The following is a 23,117-nucleotide window of genomic DNA, read 5'->3' on the forward strand; positions in this document are numbered from 1 at the left end:
AAAGATTACGATGGACATATTTGTCCGGGAGGCCATTTCAGAAGGGCCTTGGTTCAATGTGATTGTTCCACAGAAAGCTTATACAATTTGCTACCGGATGGCACCATTAACTGGGGTTCGTTGAAAAAGTGACTTAGATCATTCTTCCCCGGGGCTCTTCAAATGGTTGGTTTTACCTTTTTGAGGGAGATTTGGAAGACCGAATGATTAATGCATGTGCACTGGATTATCATTGTCTATCATTGAGTCAAGTAGCGTAGTTTTTGAATCCCCGCGTCCTCCCACTGCTAAAGACCCAAGAATGCTTCAAATTTTGATCTGTATAACTCATGTTGCTTTTAAATGGAGTTTTGGTTATTTTGAAACAAAACTAACCTACAAGTATGTATTTCGTATGTTTAAAATCCTATCCCAGAGAATTATGCCAATAAGTTTCTGCTTGCTTTTTTTTTTTTTTTTATCAAATCCCAACAGTCGAGGGGAGGGGTCACTTACCAACGTGTATACTGGATCGTGACATAAAATTAAAAACAAGCATCCTGAGTGAAATGTTTATTTTAATACAAACTTAAATATATAATACTATATTTATAGTAATAGGAAACACAATATATATATTTAACGTAAAAACAAATCCATGATAAATGAATGATAATTAATGTGTATACGGTAGGAGATATGTGAGCAAGTAACATAAACCCTCAATACTGTATAATATATATATATAGATGTAATTCTACAAGCTCACAAAACATGCCAGGGCTCTCACTTGTGCTAAATTACCAGTTATTACCCTATCAAATTGTGATTGTCTCACAGACCATGCCAGGACTCTTTTACCTGTGATCACCCTACCAGGTTGTGATTGTCGCACAGATCTTGCAAGGGCTCTCACTTGACTTAAAATTTACCAGTCATCACCCTACCAGATTGTCTCAGAGAATATTGTGATTGTCTCACAGACCATGCCAGGACTCGATCTCACTTGGACTCTTCTACCAGTCATTGTCCTACTAGATCTGACCAGGGACATTTTATTTGATTTCGTCCTACCAGATTGGGATTGTCTCACAAACCATGCAACGGCTTTCACTTGACTATAATTTACCTACTAGAATGCATACTTATTTGTTTTTTGAGGTGGGGGGGGGGGAAACACTCTTAAAAAATGTCTAAGGCTCCATCAATTCAAGTCCGATCGACATAAAATTTTGTATGCTTGTTCTTTGAACAATTCTGCTTTGATTAAGTAAATTAGATTTTTGAATTTCATCCAACTACTTGTTAGTAGTATACACATGCCTAGTAATAAAACACCTGCCATGACCAATGTCTGGCTATCAACACAATCCCCCTGGGCCCTGTTTCACGAAATTTTAACAAGAGATAAAATCCAAATTTTAGTAGATACTTCAATTTTGATTGGCTAAGCACTAAAATCAATCTAATATTATCCAATCAAATTACTAAAATTTGGATTTTATCTTTGTCTGGCACAGATTGGTCTGAATTTTTATTGACATTATTGACATAATGCATCTTTAAAGAGAATATTTTCAGATACTAATATTATAACATTAACATACTGTATAGAAACTGGCAAGGGAGGGGAGGGGTGGCCGAATGGTTAGCACGTGCACGCTGTATCATACGGTATGTCATTGAGTCAACTGGCGGAGTTTCGAATCCCCGGTTGTACGTTACAAGACTAGGGTCTCCTGTCCAACCTCATGGGTTTTCTCAGGGTCATGCTAAAGACCACTACGCGCAAGCGAATTATATAAATAAAATTGAACCATGTGTTGGTCCCGAAATGACCTAGTTTGTGTCGAGTTAATGTTAAACCACATTTATCTCCCTCTCACAAACGGGCAATGGTTGACTGGTAAAATAGTTTAAGTGAGAACCGTGCTTTATAGAAATCCTATGGATGATCAGCCTGGGTATCTCTACAGAGAGTTCTGTGAGTAACATGTTGGCTCACAAGGTGGTCACGGGCTCGATCCTAATGTCAGTCGAGAAAGCTCCCCCCCCCCTCTGGGTTAATGAAGATGGGCATACACCATGCAGTGTGCTATGAGTATAATTTAGCCTGGACAGTGGTGTGTCTGCCTACACTCCATAGAATTCCAACTAACAAGGGATCTTTTACGTGCACGCAAAGGGGCACATGGGACCCTGGTTTGTCGTTCAATCAGATCAAGTGAATCCTGTTCCTTGCAGGCCCTCCACCCTGCATCACAGACATGGGGGGAAACATCGCTGAAAAATCCTCAAGAACTTTCTCTCTGCCAATACCGGGATCAAATTCATGACTGCGACTCACTCACTGAGTCAGCGCGGATCCCCAAATATGATGACCTAACCTACAACATAAATCTGAATGACAGCTTGAAAAATTAAACATGCATGCAACAGAAATCAATATCTAGGTGTAAAATAAACAATAATGAAATCGTCAACAGATCTATTCCAGCACTATAATATAAGTCATTAGAAAAATAATCAAATTCTATCTACAAATGCAAGCATGACTACCTATAAGGCCAAGAAAAAACTGGTAACTTGGCTGTAAAAAAACATAGGGTGGGTCGGAAAATCTTTTTCTTTTTATTTTGTTAGGTTTGTATTGTCTGTTTCTTATCATTTCTAGTTTAATTACTGAGTATTGTTCTTGAAAATAAAACTGAATTAAAAACACTTCTGAATATACTACTTCTGAATTTACTAACATACTATGTTTCGATACACATACAGATATCGTTATCAAGCAAATAACCATACCCATGTGCTTGATAACGATACATGTATGTGTGATACCTGTATGTGTATTGAAACTAACATGTTAATAAAATTCAGAAGTAGTATATCCATATAAGTGTTTTTAATTTGTAAAATCTATTTCTATATGTCTTATAATGAATAGAATAATACTGAAATTTCAGTATTGGAATTTGATTAGAGAAAATCTGGGCAAGACCGAGTTATATAGGGTCTGGAAAATGAGAGAAAAAAGTTTAGGGTCTGTGATTTTGGCTAAGAATAAAATAGGGTCCAGTAACCATTAAAGCAGGTATTTTATGTTTTGGCCTATGTCATCTATCATACAAACACCCAATCTGATTTAAATACAGATCTTTATTACGTTTCGTTTTTTTTTATACTTTCGATGGCCTACACTACACGAAGATCTGACCGGTTATAGTGGGAGGTCGCGTCAGGTGTCATAAAGCAACTTTTTACCCTGATTAATCAATCAGCGTTGGCGTTTCTAGTCGTTTACCCACAGTTCCGTGCATCGCACCGCAAGAAGTCATCTAACCTGATGGCTTCATTGGCTAATTCCTCACGCCATCCAGAACGCAGGTTATATAACAAATCTTCCAGATCCTAGTGTAGTAAAGACAAGTAAAACGAAACTTTGAAGTATAAAAAACGAAATGAAATAGGATCTGTGTTTAAATCTGATTGACAAACAGTTTATAACAAACAGTATAAATAACAAAGTAATATATTAAAGTATAAAAAAACTAAATATTTGGGTAACAATTTCCCTTGCATATCTGTTGAACAACAATGACATATCATTACAAATTGATTCATAGTAAATTTTCGCTCAGCCTTTCACATTACTACAGTGGAGCAGTTTGATACTTTTACTGACTCCTGGAAGCCCCTTTATAAATATTGGTATTCATTTATAAAAAACCAACAACGACCAATATAAGCGTAAAATTAAACGTACTGTATAACTATTATGGTCATTCAATGAAGCCCCTTTATAAATATTGGTATTAATTCATAAAAAAACAACCACAATCAATCTAAGCATGAAGTTGAACATACTACACTGTAACCTGGGTATCATTTAATCTTGTGTATCTAGCATTAATTTCTTACACATTTGTTTAATATCAAATCTCAAAATTTGATATTGAATAAATGTGAAAGAAATTAATGCTAAATACACAAGATTAAATGATACCTGGATTACAGTGTTGTATTATGGTCATTCATGGAAGCCCCTTTATACATATTGTCATTAATTTATAATTTTAAACCAACCACTTCCAATTGAAGCATGAAGTTAAAACATACTATCAGGGTTCCCACGGCTTCGTCAAACATTTTTTCAAGGATATTCAAGGATAAATATACGTCAAATTCAAGGATTCACATGGACATTTTTTTAGCCTAATGTTACAATTTTTCATCTTAAAAATAACCAAAACATTACCAACTATCGTTATAATCTCATATTTAAAAGGAATTGAAGACATTTGAAACAAAATTAAGGATCTCAACAGAAATTCAAGGATATTTTCCTATTTCCGCGAAATTCAAGGATATTCAAGACCTTGAAAATGAAATTTTAACTTTAAGGATATTCAAGGATTTTCAATGACCGCGGGAACCCTGACAATATTATGGTCAGCTATAAACTTACGAATCTTACGAGCCTTCACATTTTTTGAATACGAGGTTTGAAAATTCTTAATTCTTAAATTCGTAGCTAGTTAATAACCTAATTATTCTGGTTTAAATTCACCAAAACTTAAAACTAAAATATTTTAAGAAAGCAGTTTTTTTATTGGCTAAGAGCTAAACTTTGTACTAAGATTTATAAGCCACAAATAGTTGACAGCTACATGTATTGGTTTGACTTATGGCGGTTTGAGGGGCTGGAAGGGGACAATAGTATCAGGAGAGGCTATAATATGTTAACAAACAAACTATATACAAAATGCTCAGATCATTTTAAACAATTCATATTGATATATCATGAAATGTTTAGAAGTTACATATTTAATTATTAAGAGTAGCAGTGTCTTTGATTCACAAAAGAACCATTGAATCTAGCTGATCAAGCAGCATTTTCCCTATTTTTCGACATTCAGGTTTTTTTGGCTGATCAAAGACACTGCCTAAATATATACATACACAAACCTAGCCATCTAAATAAATTTTAATACCAATGCATTATTCTTTGGAAGATTTATAATTATAGGGTCCTCGTAAGTTGAATAACCTAGGACCCCTTTTCATGTACATGTATATCTGGCACAGTTTACAGGTTATAATAAATTTGGCAAGCCTCATAGTTTACAATACTGTAAATATATTAAGAAGGATTATTATGCTCTATATAGTGTAAGTTAAGCATCATTGGTAATATATATATATATACAGGTCACGTTTCCATGGAATACAATTACTGCTTATAATGCTTGATAATGCCTCGAGAAGCCTAGTTGAAACTTGCTTAGTAATAAGCAGTAATTGTATTCCATAGAATGGTCACCTGTATGTCCAGTTCATTAACTAAATGCCATTGAAACAATGGTAATACATAATCTCAATCTGATTAAAATACAGATCTATATTTCGTTTTGTTTTTTTATACTTTCGATGGTCTCTACTACATGAAGATCTGACCAGTTGTAGTAACAGGTCGCGTCAGGGGTCATACAAGCCGCTTTTAACCCTATATCAATGTCAGATATTTGTTTAACCAATCAGCGTTGATGTTTCTAGTGGGTTACCCACAGTTCCATGCACCTCACGTCTAAAACAGACCGTTTCATTGGCTAATCCCTTACATCATCCAGAACACGTCAATGATAACAACTCCTCCAGATACTAGTGTACTAAAGACAAGTAAAACGAAATTATGAACTATAAAAAAACGACACGAAATAGGATCTGTGTTTTAATCAGATTGTACATAAACCTTAAAATCGTAATCAGCGTATTATTACTCCAATGACAGGAGTAGCCTACAGTTAACCATACAAAAATCATAATCAGCATATTACTACCCTGATGACAGGAGTACAGTAAACTCTACAAATATGAATTTCATATACAATATAAATAATTTATATCTAATCTAGCAGTCTATTTGCAGATAAATGTCTGAATGATTTAGTGACAATTAAATGTTTGGGTTAAAGGTCAAGAGCGTGACAGGAAATACCATATGTAATGTGTAGCTCAAAACCTTTTTATAACTTAAAAAAAATACAGATTTGATATGAAATACATGTATTTCCATCATCTTGTACCATTATTTGAAATAATGGTAATACTAGGTTTCTACTGTCGTTCATTGCGTTACGATAGGATGGTCCCTATTGAGTCCACAATCTGCTTCGTGCAGATATGTTCGAATACGTTTTGATACGGTCAACACGATTGCTATGACTGACCTTAATATATGATAAGACCTGATAGAATCATCACAATTACTCCACGATTTCATTCGTAGCGAGAATCGTGATAGTGGGAACCTAGCCTTAGTGATTATCAAAGGATATTGAAATATCTGTATTTTTAACATCATATACGTGTGGCGATTGTAAAAGGTATGTTTTCATCACATAATGAAAAATTTAATGAATAGATTTCAAATTCATTAAACATACATTATGCAAGAGCTAAATCTGCCTATTGTAGGTCTTTCTTTAGGCCTGAAATGTTATATAAACTATTAATTAGATATTTTTTTAACAAAAGAAGACCATAATCAACTCTCAATGGCATTGGATACTCGAGATTCAACTAGATTAGAATGGTTCAGCCATATTTTGATTTAATCTAAAAATGGTGAAGCGAGTCTAAGCTTCGAACAACCAGTGCACGAATCTTGTCAAACCTTCAAAAGCTAATATCTTGGTTCAGAATTTTTCAATATTTTCATTTTACATTATCTTTTTTCGAACTATTATAGTAAGAATGGCTAGTTCTTTTTTAAATCTTACATAATGTATCTTTAAGTAAAACAATAAAAACATGAGTAACGCTTGGGGAATATACCTTCATATTTGAAATGTTCAGGTGTTGAGGTGTGTCAATCGGTATGTAATTATAACTGACAGGTAGAAATTGGTATTTATTTGATGTTTTGGCTGAATAACAACAGGTAAAGGTATGAAGTTTGATGTGTGATTAACAATTTACAAACTATGCAACATTTTTAAAGACGCTCGCCTTTTCTTTGAAAGCTTTTTTTCTTTCTTTGGCTTCCTCTGCTTTGATTCTCTTTTCTTCCTGTTCTTGTTTTATTTCATTTTCAAATTTTTTATCAGCAGTTTGGGCTTCAATCTGAAATAGAAAAAAAATGAAATGAAATGGGGTTTAACGTCCTACTGTTCTGCTCCGACTGGGCTAATGAAGACAGGCATATATCATATAGTGTGCTATGAGGGAAATTTTGACAGGGCAGCGGCACTACGGCATACTCTTATTATGAATTCCAACTGTCAAGAGATATTTTACTTGCACGCCAATGGGACCTCAGTTTTCCGTCTCATCCGAACGACTAGACAGCTGTCTTTGTTAGAGTCTCCGTCTGGCACCACGGACAACAGGAAACCATGCCGGAAAATCCTGATGAACTTTCTCGGCCCATGCAGGGATCGAACACGCGACCTCCAGGCTAGCGAGCCAGCGTCTTACCCACTTAGCCACCATGGCTCCCCAATCTGAAATGTTTACATTGTTTACTTGTACTATCAATGAGATTTATTACGTTACACATTATTAAACTAGATAAATGTAACGAATTCGGTGAAATTAAATAGGATTCTTCATCTCACTAATGTAAGCAACATACATAAATTTTTAAAACAATCGGATGATAAATGTAGAAATTGTGGACGACGGATAGATGGATAGCATTAAACAATTCTGTCCAGCCCCTTTTGTCCTACACCAGTAACAAGAGGAAACCACGCCGAAAAATCTTGATGAACTTTCTCAACCAATGCAGGAACTGAACATGCAACCTTCAGGTTAGCGAGCCAACATCTTACTCGCTTAGTCACCATGACTCTTCATCAACATAATGAAAAAAAAAAACCCTTTTCAAGAGTGTTTTCCTAGTGGGACGCCTACATTGGGGTTTAAGTAATTCTAGTACATGTGTAAATAGTAAAACATTTTTTTCTCATGGGGGACACTCCATGAAGGTTTATGTACATGTACTACTTGTTATTCCTGAAATGAATTATGTTTGTGTTGAGTGGATGTTAAGATGTAAAACCTCATCTCTCTCTCTGTAATACTGGTCTATGCATGTATGTGTAATTGCATTACATTTCTTATTTTTATATCTGAACACAAAAGGAAGTTTAAACATGTACATATACACCATTCCAATATTGACAAGGAAAACTGTTGATACGAAATAAAACAAACATTACAACAGGGAAGGTGATAAATCATAGAGGAAGTTATAATAGGGACTGGTTAAAACCATTAATGTCAGTTATAGGGTTGATAAATAGGGAAGTTATGAATATAGATTATAATTCAATGAAGGAAGTTATCAATAAACAGTATCAATCTACTTAAATAGACCATTATTAACAATCAAACTGTCTGGCTACTCTTTTTTTCTTTAAATAATATTTTTATTCGGGATGTCTGAATAGGATTGGGGAAAACCCGATGTAAAACCCCTCTCCCTGGCTAACTACTTTAATTGACTACAGTATCTCTGTATATACATGTAGACCTGTTGCTAATAGCCCAGCGTATAGGGTATGAAATAGCTTTATCTAACCTCCCTTCCAACAAAGTGATGTCACCAATATCACTTTATTTATTATTATCAAACTAGTTAGCTACTTGTTGTATACAACCACATTGGCTATGATATCTCTTTAAATAGAATCTTTATTCATACATTATGCAAGAGCTAAATCTGTCTATTGCAGGTCTTTCTTTAGGCCTTAAATGTATATAAATTATTAACCATACATTATACAAGAGCTATATCTGTCTATTACAGGCCTCTCTTTAGGTCTTAAATGTTATCTAAATTATTCATTAGACATTAATTCACTTATACAGACCATAACTCTCGATGCCATTGCTATCTTGTGATATTTACTGGATTAGAATACATTTTGTGAAGGATGATTTAACGTCAAAATAATTAAATGTAAAAATGGATAATCAAGACTTTGTTTTTTATCGTAGTAATGGTGATCGAGGTTAGCCTAAAATTCCAAAGCTAATAACTTGGTTCAGAGTGGAGTAATTTGACTGAAATTTTCAGCATATTCTATTTACGTTATCTATTTTGTAACTATTATAGCGCGAACTGTCAACTCTTCCCATAATGCCCCTTTAACACCTGTCTTCATTAGCCCAGTTGGTGCAGAATAGTAGGACGTTAAAACCTACTTTATTTAATTTGCTTTATTAAGAATAAAACTGGCTATTTGTTATACAGAGAGAGAGAGAGAGAGAGAAATGGGGTTTAACATCCACTTGACACAAACTAGGTCATATCGGGACTAACATATGGTTTAATTTTATTTCAATAAATCGCTTGCACATAGGGGTCTTTAGCAGTGGGAGGAAACCGGAGGACCCGGAGAAAACCCATGAGGTTGGACAGGCGACCCTACTCCTTGTCACGCCAGTTGACTCAATGACAGGCTTTATGATACAGCGTGCACATGCTAACCATTCAGCCATCCAACCCCCCACTACTTGTTATACAGCCTAGGCTAATAAGGATATTTAACAATCAAATAGGCTATCTTTATTTATCCTGGCAATATTCCATAGTCAACTGATATCAAGCCAACTCTATTTAATTTTCACTTCTGTAGAGTCTTGTTGTATATATACCCACTTGAATTTTGTGAATAATGTTTTATTCAAAATCTAATAATGAGTATAAATCTATTTGTATAGACAGTAAAAATATTAATAATCAAATTGGCTACTTATTCTATACAATCACAAAGGCTATCTTTTTATACTGGCATGATTCCATAACTACCTGATAATCAGGCCAAAACTATTTATTTTTTTAATTCTTTGGGGTTTGGAGAAATAAATGCCCACTCGAATTCTATTAAAATCTAAAAACTAAAAAATTCAAACAGATATCTTTGATTTTAAAAATCATTTTCTTTTGCACGAGAGAGAGAGAGAGAGAGAGAGAGTTTAAAATCCACTTGACATTAACTGGGTCATTTCAGTACTAACATATGGTTTAATTTTATTTCAACAATTCGCTTGCGCATAGGGGTCTTTAGCAGTAGGGGGGAAGCAAAAAGACCATCAGAAAACCCATGCGGTTGGACAGGCGATCTTACTTCTTGTCACATACAACCAGAGAATTGAAACCATGCCAGTTGACTCAATGACAGACCACCTTATGATAAAACGCGCAGACTCTAACCATTCGTCAATCCAGCCCCGCCACAAGAAATAAGACCCCATATTTTAACAAGAGTTCCCATCCTGAAGAACAGAAAATTGAATTAGCATGGCCTAAGGGTCAAAGTTTGAACGTTTTAAAGGTTTGTTCCAACAGCCAACATGTAACAGAACAAAAACTAAAATTTTCTATGGACAATTTTTTCAAAGCCTTTCGTGATAATGTGAACAAAAATATGAAATTTCTTGCCAAGAGAATTATAACAGACAAACAACAAATAGTTTAGTTTGTAACAAAATAGATAATTTGACCGGGGCGGTGGCAATGAGTCATACAGTATTACTTAAGACAGCGGATAAAGTTGAAATAAAAAAGAATAAATTGTCAACAGACTCGACAAATTTTGTTTGCACAATTTGTGTACCGATGCTGGCGATGGTAAACAGATACAAGTCTGGGTAAACATGACTACACTAACTTTCAAGACAGATGATGTTGACTACAGGTTATTCTGACCGCGTGCTGGATAATCCCACACATTATCCTCACTCTTCTTTAAACGTCTATCGCTATAATGCCCGGCAATTTAAATGCTATCCTGTCAAGCCCTGAATAATTTCCGATTATATTTTATTTAGTAAAATCTCTGAATGTCACTTTGAGGAATCACCTTGCCAACTACAAAATAGTGAAAGTTGAATCTCTAAAAGCCAAAGATGGCTACATGTGCGTTCAGTATTTACAAAGGTATCTTCACTTCAAAGTTACTTTTATACAATTCAAAATTATCAAGGTCAGTCTGTCTTAAAGCTGCAATTTCATATTTTTAAAATTTATTAAAATAAAGCCTTAAAATAGAATGTATCCATAAACCGTCCTACCTTGTTAAAGAATAATCCTATTAATCCTATAAGTCACTATTGCCAGCTGAGAAATTGGCAAAAATATTATTTTCAACTTCAAATTCCAACGTTTGAAGGTAGCTAATGCATGGAGGCAATAGGAAAACAAGGGAGGTAATTGTGTTATTATTTCCTGTTTCAATGATTTTTAAGGGTGGGAAATAATGCCCATGGTCGTATAATAGTGAGTTGATAACCTATTGAGCAAAAGACATAGAAATAATTATGTTTTGACTTTCTTAGAAAATATCGCTTTAAATGAAATGGGCTTATGAAGACGGGCATACGCAATACAGTGTGCTATGAGGGAAATTTTCCCCGAGCAGTGGAACTATGACCTACTCTTGTATCGAATTCTGAATGCCAAGGGGCCTTTTATGTGCACGCCAATGCACTTAGAGGACCTTGTTTTTTTGTCCCATTCGAGTGACAGACAGCTGTCCTTATCAGGCCCTCCGTCCTGGACCAATGGCAAGAGGAAACCACATCAGGAAATCCTGATGAACTTTCTGGATCAATGCAGGGATTAAACACACGACCTCCAGGCTAGCGAGCCAGCATCTTACCCACTAAAGCGGTTGACACACTAGCCGAATCAATCTGCGTCGAAATTCGCCTAGTGTGTCCACTGTCATTCGCCTGGTGTGTCCGCTTCGCCGAAGCATTCGGCCGAATATAGAATTCATTAGCCAATCCCCACTCATATCAAGAAGTCACGTGATAAATTGAAGACATAGATGCCGCCATGTTTAATCATGTGACGTGAAAGGTGATGCAATCGACAGGTTGAATCGGGATAAGCATTCGGCTAGTGTGTCCACCCATTCGGCCAAATAAAATTTGGCGCGGATTGATTCGGCCGAACGATTCGGCTAATGTGTCCACTGCTTTAGCCACCGTGGATTCTCAGTGTGTTTTAAATAGAGCATGTGGTAATACATGTTGAACAGCCAATTCAGTTCTTTATTTGTCTTCTTAACCAAAAGATAAAAAATTCAATACTAAAACCTATTTAAATAGCCAAAAGTTAATATTTCATTAATAAATAATTATTTAGGCCCTACAAATATTTTTACTTCTTAGTCCAATATATACATTCTTTGTGTGAAGTGGTATAGATGCATGAATTCAAGATACCGTACCATAAATAAAAACATAAAATATTAATTTGATTTGCAAAGTTTCCATGCGTTATGAAAAATGGCAGACAGATGATTTCAATATTTGTCAACAGCTGGCATCCTCTGAAGATAATTTAAACGTCATGTCAGAAACCAGTTAGTGTTGAGTATTGTCATTATAGTTATGAATAGTTTATATAACATTTTAGGCCTAAAGAAAGACCTGCAATAGGCAGATTTAGGTCTTGCATAATGTATGATTAATTAGATATTTTCTGAAAAATGCAAATGACTGTCAGACACTTTAAATATCATTTAAATTAAAACATCATTTGTCAAAATTAAATGACAGAGAAACAAGTCTGACTTGATATGTTTAAATAATGATAAAAAAAAACCCCTCCATGATATACATCATATCTCTCATGGTGTGTTTGACAAGTTTATATATAATCTATAGAGTCTATAGCCATGTACAACATTATGTATCAGCATGTATATTTATTTAAAGATGGGGGGTTGGATGGTTGAATGGTTAGCGCGTGCACACTGTAACATAAGGTCTGTCATTGATTCCCCGGTTGTACATGACAAGTTTTCTCCGGGTCCTCCAGTTTCCTTCCACTGCTAAAGCGAATTATTGAAATAAAATTGAAGCATATGTTAGTCCCAAAATGACCTAGTTTTTGGGGTTGGATGGCCGAATGGTTAGCACGTGCGGACTGTAACATAAGGTCTATCATTGAGTCAACTGTCATGGTTTCGATTCCCCGGTTGTAGGTGACAAGGAGTAGCGTCGCCTGTCCAACCTTGTGGGTTTTCTCTGGGTCCTCCAGTTTCCTCCCACTGTTAAAAGGAATTATTGAAATAAAATTGAACCATATGTTAGTCCCATATTGACCTAGTTTGTGTCAATTGGATGTTAAACCCCATTTCTCTCCCCTTATTTAAAGATGACTATGTATGTAAGAGGTTACGATGTCCGTCAACAATTAGCTCCACATGAGAACAGACACTAAGCTAATTGGCCGACATTTTAATTCCCTTTTTGACAATGTAAGTCGAAAACACAAAGTAGCCTATATTACAGGAATTTCGAGAAGTGTTTATTCCACTTCCATTTTCATGTGTAGTGAAAATGAAAATGTTCATTTAGCCTTCGTATGTATTTGAAACGAATTATAATCACATAACAAAATGGTAGACACATTTTTCAATATGGCGGCCATTCAGGACAGAAGTCTATACTCGAAGTAGATAGCTCTCTGGGTTGAGAATGAGGTAAATCTGCCTATTGCAGATCTTTATTTAGGCTTCAAATGTTATATTATTTATCAATTGGACATTTATTCAAGGATGGCTGAGATTTATATGGATTAAACACTATCACTATTTAATGATTCAATTTAAAAAAGGGGAATACAAAAATAAACGACCTATAGTGCTAAATCTTGTCAAAATAAAGTGATTCAAATATTTTCAAATTATTCATTTTACATTATCTATTTTCGAACTATTATAGAAAGAATGACCAGCCCTTTATCTAAATCTTACATAATTTATCTTTAATGACAAGTCATCTAATATATACTTTAAACTAATTATCAACTAGATATTGTATATAACACATGACACAATTATGTGGAATTTATATCTGGTTTCTAAATATAATTATCTCTGATTGTATATTCATATTTTGTATATATATTTTCATTGTACTATGGTTGTCATTCTTTGCTTGATGGGGGTTGGGTGGCCGAATGGTTAGCACGTGCGTGCTGTATCATACGGCCTGTCATTGAGTCAACTGGCGTGGTTTCGAATCCCCGGTTGTACGTGACAAGGAGTGGGGTCGCTTGTCCAACCTCGTGGGTTTTCTCCGGGTCCTCCGGTTTCCTCCCATTGCTAAAGACCCCTACGCGCAAGCGAATTATTGATATAAAATTAAAACCATATGTTAGTCCTGAAATGACCTAGTTTGTGTCGAGTGGACATTAAACCCCATTTCTCTCTCTCTCTTTGCTTGATAAAGACGGGAGAACCCTCGAAACGTCACTAAAATAAACTCTTCAAGTGACTTGTATTCTATACAATTGTGTCATGTGTTATTCTCAAGACCCCTACGCGCAAGCGAATTATTGAAATAAAATTAAACCATACGTTAGTCCCGAAATGACCTAGTTTGTGTCGAGTGGACTTTAAACTCCATTCCTCTCTCTCTGTCAGCCAGTTACTAAATGCTGTATAAACAATAGATATTATGTATTTTAAAATACCTGGTATCTGAAATACTGGTATATGTGTCAAAATATATTTAGTTTGAAGCAATGAAATGATATGAAATGGCATTTAAAATCCTATATTTTTGCACCAACTGACACTGGTAACCTGATACTGTTAACTTATGAACCTGAGCTTTTTAGTAATGACAAATTTTGTCATTAAATCATATACAATTTATCATAACTGATGTTTAGTATGGTCAGTATTCTAAACTAATGTTTAGTATGTATAGAAAGTGGTTAGAAATTATACAGTTGTCATGAACTAGCTGTAAAAGATGTCACTATTGGTTTAAAAGCATGATAATTTATAACAGCCATCACTATTGAATACATAAACCTAGACAATAGTGGTGTATATCATTCAATAGTCACACTTTTAACACCTTAGTGACATAACCCTTACTTAATGACTACTGTCTGATTAGGGTACTAGCAATTTTAATTAACTAATACACATTATGTATATAAACTGATGACTTTGATCTATTAGTTAGGGGGGTTGGGATGGCCTAGTGTTCTAGAGTGCCACAATTCGACCTCTAGTTGGCCGGTCACCTCTGGCTTGCGGCTGTGGTTTCGATCCCTGGTGTGAGCGTATGTGGCTTGGAGATAGGGGCGCCTTCTCAACCTTGTGGGTTTAGACCGGGTACTCCGGTTTCCTCCCACAGCAAAAACCCCTGCGCATGCGCTAAGATCATTAAAATGAAAATAAAGACAACATTTACGACTATATGCCAAATTGCCAGTAAATCCACTCGACACAAACTAGGTCATTTCAAAACTAACATATGGTTCAATTTTATTTCATTAATTCGCTTGCGCGTAGGGGTCTTTAGCAGTGGGAGGAAATCGGAGGATGTGGAGAAAACCCAAGAGGTTGGACAGACGAACCTACTCCTTGTCACGTACAACAGGGGATTCGAAACCAAGCGAATTATTGAAATAAAATTAAACCATATGTTAGTCCCGAAATGACCTAGTTTGTGTCGAGTGGATGTTAAACCCCATTTCTCTCTCTCTCTCTCCCTCTCTAATGTTTTTAATCTGAAGCAATGAAATAAAACGAAATGAAATGGGGTTTAACGTTCTACCTTTTTGCCACAATTGGGCTAATAAGTCAGTGAATGAAATGGGGTTTAACGTCCTGCTGTTCTGCTCCGACTGGGCTAATGAAGATGGGCATACACCATACAGTGTGCTATGGGGGAAATTTTGCCCGGGCAGCGGCACTAAGGCCTACTCTTATATCGAATTCCAACTGCCAAGGGATCTTTAACGTGCATGCCAATGTGTACACGGGACCACAGTTTAGCATCCCATGAAAATGACTAGACAGCTGTCCTTGTCAGACTCTCCGTCCTGCACCACTGACAAGGGGAAATCACGCCCGAAAATCTTGATAAACTTTCTCATGCGATACTGGGAGTGAACCCGCGACCTCCAGGCTAGCGAGCCAGCATCTTACTCACTTAGCCATCACAGCTCCCAAAGTCAGGTATTGCCAATCAAATCATTGGTTTTACAGACAGAAAAGGACTGTAATTTGCAAATTGTTCTGCGGAAAACATCACATAAATTGTCAAATTGGGATAATAATATCCAGGTCACAATTCTATGGAATACAATTACTGAGCTATGTTTCGACTAGGCTTCACTTACGATTGATTAATTATGAGCTTTTTTCTTTACAGGTCGTCCATTAATTAAATTGTATTATTTTCAGGTAAAGTAATCTGTATCATATTGGATGTTGTTATTAGTTCTACTCCAATCAACTTTGATCACTTTCATGATAATTTTACGTTAATTAAGTTAGGTTTCCTTCAAGGTAATTAGAAGGGTGTCTCTGGTTGTTCAGAATTAACCTGGTATTGTTTTACCAATCTGATTAAAACACAGATCTTGTTTCGTTTCTTTTTGTATAGTTCAATACTTCGTTTTACTTGTCTTTACTACACTAGGATCTGGAAGAGTTGTTATATTACCAGCGTTCTGGTTGAAGTGATGGATTAGCCAATAAAACAGTCTGTTAAGCCAAATTTCTGGCGTGAGATGCAAGGAAGTGTGGGTAAACCACTAGAAAACGTCAACGCTGATTGATTAATCAATATCTGACGTCATAAGGTCAAAAGCAACTCGTATGACCCCGACACGACCTCCTACTACAAATGGTCAGATCTTCATGTAGTAGAGGCTATCGAAAGTATAAAAAAAACGGGTTCGATCATGGTGTTGGCTGAGATTGTCTATTGGAATTTTCCAGCGTTGTTTCCCCATGTCAGTGGTGCAGGACAAAGGGCCTGACAAGGACAGCTGTCTAGTCGTTCAGATGGTATGAAAAACCGAAGTCCTGTGTACACATTGGCATGCACGTTAAAGACCCCTTCGCAGTTAGAATTTAATATAAGAGTAGGTCATAGCGCCGCTGTCCGGACAAAATTGCCCTCATATCACACTGTATGGCATATGCCCGTCTTCTTTAGCCCAGTTTGGAGCAGAACAATAGGACGTTAAACTCCATTTCATTTCATTTTTGTATTTCTAGTTCAAATGTCATTAAAACAAATAGAAACACTTTTTATTCCAGCTTGTCATGCCACTGGAAATTGGGGATTATAGAGTAGATTTAAATCAACAGTTTTTCAATAATATCGACAAATACTGCACCGATATGAATAGTTAAAGTGTTTAACTTGGTTTTAAGCAGTTATTGTCTGGGTAAATACCTGTAGATTATAGTATCTGTAAGGCTTAACATTGTGTTTCTAAGAGCTGTCAACATCACATACCTATACGCTTATATACGGTTTACACATTGATTTAGCTAGAACAAACAGCACGGTCCTGCGGAGACTCAATCAGGAAAGATTTGTTTTAAGTGTCCCCTAATCTTGTTTTATTTTAGAAATGTTTAGTGGAGTTATGTATCTATTAGAGATGTTTTAATCCAAACATAGAAACAAAAGTATCTTAACAGATATTTAACATTTCATTCTCAGAATTCTATCAGAGATAATTTAACGGCTTTGAAATGTACATAAGAATTCCATTTCATGGGTATTTTTGAAAAATTCCTCGAAGCGAGATGCATAAGATTTTAATTAAAATGTTTAACACGAAATGAAAACAATCATAATAGAGGAAATTTAGGAAATGAAAATGAAATGGGGTTTAACATCCTACTGTTCTGCTCTGACTCGTATAATGAAGACGGCATACACCATGCAGTGTGCTATGAGGGAAATTTTGCCCAGACAGCGGCGCTTCGGCCTACTCTTATAACGAATTTCAACTGTCAAGGGATCTTTTATGTGCACTTCAATGTGTACATGGGACCTCAGTTTTTCATCCCATCCAAACGACTAGACACAAGGGGAAACCACTCATAATAGAGGTCTTGGTAAGCATGTCACTGGCTCACTAACTGTGAGGGACCAGGTTCGATCCTGGTTTTGGCGGAGAAAGTTCCCCAGAATTTTCCAGCTTGGTTTTCCGTTGTCAATGGTGCAGGACGGATGGACGGCCTGCTAAGAAAAAGATGATAATAAAAACCAAGTTCCTTTGTATACCATTGGCCACACTTTAATGATCCCCAGGCAGTTGGAATTCAAAACAAGAGTAAGCAGCAGCACTTCTGTCAGGGTAAAATCTCCCTCATAGCAGACTGCAAGTCAATATTTCTAGGACAGTGGCACTCTTATATTGAATTCCACTGTCAAGGAGTCTTAACATGCACACAGTGGAGTAGGACATCGATGCTTAGTTGCAATTTTTTTGAACATTTCATAATGGAACTTACCTTAGCTTGGAAGAAATTTTTGGCTCCGCCTACACCTTCTACATCAACATCGATCTCTTGAACGTTACGATACAGGTCTAATAAACCACTCTCCTGACTTAATTCACCACTTGCAGCTTTACGGAATATCAGTAAAAACTGAAAATAAAATTCTAAATCTTTGAGTGGCATTTAAATGTGATTTTAGAGTAAAAACAGAAACGATTGAATGTAAATCAGTTTATATACATACATATTACATTATTACGCTGCAACCCATTTGTCTCAATTTCTAGGTCCGAAATATAAGCGATTCAGCTCCTTTAAATAACTGGTAGGCATGGTATAATCTTTGATTGTATCATTGCTTGATAATGGTGAGAGTATCCTCACTGAAACGTTGCAGTTAATAAACCTAGTGAATTTTATCCATAAAACTGTTATTGTGGTATTAAATTAAAAGTGGGCGTGTAAGAGTCTTTAAAGAGAGAGAGAGAGAGAAATGGGGTTTAACGTCCACTCGACACAAACTAGGTCATTTCGTGACTAACATATGGTTTAATTTTATTTCAATAATTCACTTGCGGTCTTTAGCAGTGGGAGGAAACCGGAGGACCCGGAGAAAACCCACAAGTTTGGAAAGAATATGTAGACTTTGTGTAGTACTAAGTAAAATCCAAAACTGTGATGTATTAACTCCTTACTTAAGAGTGCTGCTGATGAGTGGAAGAATTCCTGTACATTAAAGGAAAGATCAGTCCCCAAGTTCACCAAACATTATCAGATTTAAGTTATTTACTTAACTTACAATTACTGTTTATGAGAAATATCTTTGATCCAGAAACACAAAACTTTGCACATAGTTTTTTATTGATGTTTTTGATACATTAAAACAACAAAAGTTTTATAAAGGGCTATATTTTAGTTTAAATAAGACAAACAATTTAGAGTAAATTCTTAACTTAAGTCTGAGAATGTTTTGTGAACTCGGGGTCCGATCTCATTGACTAGGATGGGGATGAAATATAAATAAAAAATAAAATATTTCCCAAATATCTTACCTCTCTAAAACTAATTTTACTATCATGATCTTCATCTACTTCTTTTATCATTTCCTTTAACGACAGGTGTGTCTGAGGTACACCTAACTTCTCCATCATCAGTTTTAACTCATGGAAATCTATAAACTTATCTTTACCTACATCATATCTGAAATAATAAACAAAAAGAAATGAAATGGGGTTTAACATCCTACTGCTATACTGGGCTAACAAAGACAAGCATACACCAATGAGTAATGAAATGAAATGGGGTTTAACGTTCTACTCCGACTGAGCTAACGAAGATGGGTATACGCCAATGAGAAATGAAATGAAATAAAATGGGGTTTAACGTCCTACTGTTCTGCTCTGACTGAGCTAACGAAGACGAGCATACACCAATGATAGATAAAATGAAATGGGGTTTTAACATCCTACTGTTCTGCTCCGACTGGGCTAACAAAGACAAGCACACACCAATGAGAAATGAAATGAAAAGGGGTTTAACGTTCTACTGTTCTGCTCCGACTGAGCTAATGAAGACGGGGGTGTACGCCAATGAGAAATGAAATGAAATGGGGTTTAACGTCCTACTGTTCTGCTCCGATTGTGCAAATGACGACAGGATGAAATTGTAACATCATACTGAATATAAGTTTTTTGTACGCTGCCTCAGTGTGCAAGAAGCTGGCTTGCATGCGTGGAGGTCCCTGGTTCGAACCCAGTGATGGCGTAGTAGTAGTTTCTCCTTGTGGAGGACAAAGGGCCCGACAAGGATTGAAGGAACCTGATCTAGTCATTTGGATGGGATGTAAATCATATCGAGTATTAAATACTTGATTTGATTGTTTTTTTATTGTGTGTTGTGTGTGAAGCTGGCTCATTAACTAAGAGGGTCTTTGTTCGAACACTTTAGTGTTGGGTATTGCCACTGCTGTCACGATATGATATGTATTGCGATTCAGATGCTACGATACGTTTTGTATCATAATTCATAACCAGGTCAATATTTACCAAGAAAACAACAGGATAAATGAATAATTGATATTTTGAAATAAAATTGTTTTATATCATGTATCATGATATTGATGTGGATCAAAATAATGTGTATCTATGAATAATGTGTGACGGGGATAGTGACAGGTTACGGTACTTATTGAAGCAACAAAAATAAAAAAGAATTGCGATACATCGATTCAGTGTCTCACGATTCAATACGCGCTAATCATGAGAAGGTGAAGGTCAGGAAAGTTAAATGTGGTGGAGGATGACGAGACTCAGAAAGTATCTTAATAGTAAAGTTTGAACATGATTGAGTTATTTTTAGCTATCCTTTTAGACACAGGATTAGGTCTAACCTTAAGTGCTGCATCACTTAATCTTATCCGGGTTTGTCATATTGTGGGTGAAATGTCTGTTTGTGTACATGTACGTGATGATGATGTTTTCCTGCGCTTACAAACAGCAAAGATGGTTGTTCTCTAGGTTATATTTTTGAGAGGATTTTGCCAAGGCACTGGAACATGAATGATGAGGTTGAAACTGACACACAAATAAATAAACATATGCTCTCTTATTACATAAATAATTTTCTTTATATAAATTTATTAAATTCGTCCCAATGAATGAAGGAGCCTATGTATTATTTTTTTGTCGATTGGGAATTGCTAAAAAATGTTCACACCTCTACTCAGAACTAAAATAATAATGGTTTCATTGAAAACCCGTTGAACACTGGGTTGTATAAATTTATGAATTGATGAAGTAGAGAACTTATTTTTAATATTTTTATTTTAAAATCAGAGATACGGTAACTGAAAACTTTAGTTGTGATAGTTCTAGAATTACATCGCTCTGTTTCGAAGTGACCGGTACTGTATCTATGCTGGTTTTAAATCAAAATCTCCAATGACTTTGAATAAGTGGGTAAGATTTGGGTTGCTAGCCTGGAGGTCGCGTGTTCGATCCCTGCATTGGCCGAGAAAGTTATCAGGATTTTCCGAGTGGTCTCCCCATGTCAGTGGTGCAGGAAGGAGGGCCTGACAAGGACAGCTGTATAGTCATTTAGACGGGACAATAAACTGAGTTCCCATGTATACATTGGCATGCACGTTTAAAGATCCCTTGGCAGTTGGAATTCGATATAAGAGTAGGCCATAGTGCCGCTGCCCGGGCAAAATTTCCCTCATAGCACACTACTGTATGGCGTTTGCCCTTCTTCATTAGCCTAGTCAGAGCAGAAAAGTAGGGCATTAAACCCTTTTCATTTCGTTTCCAATTCCAATGGCTTTGAACAGTGAGTGAGGGTTTCTTATTGTAGGCCTATGAACATCAGATAAAAATAAAGTTATCTTATTTATGTAATATATGAAATAATATAGTAGCCTGTTTCTATGGGTTTAGCTCTATTACTATTATGAATAACAACACTCACTACGTGATTAATAGGCCTCTATCGATAACCCTATTCAGTGTTACTACAAATTGTACAATAATTTTGTGTCATACGGGTCACTGAACATATCGTATTCGTAACTGAACCTAGCTGATTTTAAAAACATCCACGGCCGTGTCGTACTCACTTATTAAATGTCTTTTGGAAATCCTGTATTTCCTTTCGGCTAAACTCTTTAAATTCTGTGTATGGATTGAACACCTGCAGTGATGGTTGAACCGCTGGAACAGTTCCATTTTCTGCGTCCTCACTTTCATTGATGAGAATCCGTCGATTCAGTTTGTTAGCAAGTTCGTCGGTGGCCATTTCGACACTTTTGGTATAATATTTACTGTAGCCAACACACTGGTAGCACTACGGAAACAACAAATGTACACCCCTATAGCCTAATCATCCAATTTGTATTTAACTTCTCTGTTGAGTGTCGAAGCGAAATGCTCCTTCCTTAATCGACCAACCATGAGAAATATCCTATCACGTGACTACGTTATTGTCAGAAACGTCAAAGGTTATGCATGGAATCCCCCTCATTAAGAATGTACCGTTGTTTTCCCCGGCTGTCATTTATCAGTGAAACGTAATGCTAACTGACGGAGGTTTGTCAGATTGAATCTTAAATGGGGCTGTGATAAATTTCAGTGTCGAATTTATCGTACACAATGATTTGTAAAGCTCCCATTAAAGATATGATCGGTGAGCGCTAGATTACAAATGAAGAGACGTATAATATCCCCAGGCAAAATATTACACTGTACAATGGTTGAGTGGCAAAAGAGAGCGCCATAATATGTAAATTTGTTTGTATACATTTATATTACGTACCGTACATTAATATATGCTTTTCATTTTCAACACATTTTTCTTCTAATATTAAGGTCACGATACTGTGCATCTCTCGATCAATGCGCCAGACGGGGACTGGGGGCATCGCACACTCCCCTTTAAGGAGTTATATTTAAAAGCTTTAAAGGTGCCTTTCCGAGTAGGCCTATATAGCTTACAAACTGTGTGAGTTGATAATATATTTGGATTAAAAATATATTCAAACTAATTTATCTACCAAAAAACAACAACAACGACAACAACGACAACAACAAAAAAACCATCAAAAAACAACAACAGAAAACATTGTAATCTCAAGAAAATTAACGAACCCCAAGCCGTAAAAGTATATTTTCTAGTAACATATTTGGGCGTTTCTGTTTTCCATATTATATATAAAATTTGTCTATACTTCTATTAGAAATAACTACTCTACAAATACCTTCGTGGGAATGCATCTATCAACATGTGACCCGTGAGGCAAGATGGGTCGCAATGAGGAAATTTTGAAAATTGACAACCGAAATCATT

General features: G+C 35.9%; 1 protein-coding gene and 1 long non-coding RNA gene across 2 annotated transcripts; both read right to left on the reverse strand.

Annotated features, from left to right (window-relative positions):
• Positions 1 to 539: 539 nt before the first annotated feature.
• On the reverse strand, positions 540 to 6,681 carry LOC130013534 (uncharacterized). Its single transcript, XR_008788718.1, has 2 exons — positions 4,609 to 6,681; positions 540 to 4,357 (listed from the first exon to the last, which is right to left on the reverse strand). It is a non-coding gene; the product is annotated as an uncharacterized LOC130013534 (long non-coding RNA).
• A 5-nt stretch (positions 6,682 to 6,686) lies between these two features.
• On the reverse strand, positions 6,687 to 22,233 carry LOC126827145 (EF-hand domain-containing protein D2). Its single transcript, XM_050556381.2, has 4 exons — positions 21,892 to 22,233; positions 19,331 to 19,478; positions 18,291 to 18,428; positions 6,687 to 7,104 (listed from the first exon to the last, which is right to left on the reverse strand). The coding sequence occupies exons 1-4, from the start codon at positions 22,068 to 22,070 to the stop codon at positions 6,964 to 6,966; spliced, it is 606 nt and encodes a 201-aa protein (XP_050412338.1). The 5' UTR covers positions 22,071 to 22,233; the 3' UTR covers positions 6,687 to 6,963.
• Between the last annotated feature and the right edge of the window lie 884 nt (positions 22,234 to 23,117).

The sequence above is a fragment of the Patella vulgata genome, chromosome 7, assembly GCF_932274485.2.
Source record: "Patella vulgata chromosome 7, xgPatVulg1.2, whole genome shotgun sequence".
Lineage (NCBI taxonomy): Eukaryota > Metazoa > Mollusca > Gastropoda > Patellidae > Patella > Patella vulgata.

Bases quoted from the DNA above. Each gene is read 5' to 3' on its own strand.
- LOC126827145 (XM_050556381.2), bottom strand. From the start codon at position 22,070: ATGGCCACCGACGAACTTGCTAACAAACTGAATCGACGGATTCTCATC. The intron at 18,429-19,330 runs GTAAGATATTTG...TTTTATTTTCAG, and splicing joins GTAAAATTAGTTTTAGAGAG to TTTTTACTGATATTCCGTAA. The intron at 7,105-18,290 runs GTAAGTTCCATT...TTTCTATTTCAG, and splicing joins AAAATTTCTTCCAAGCTAAG to ATTGAAGCCCAAACTGCTGA.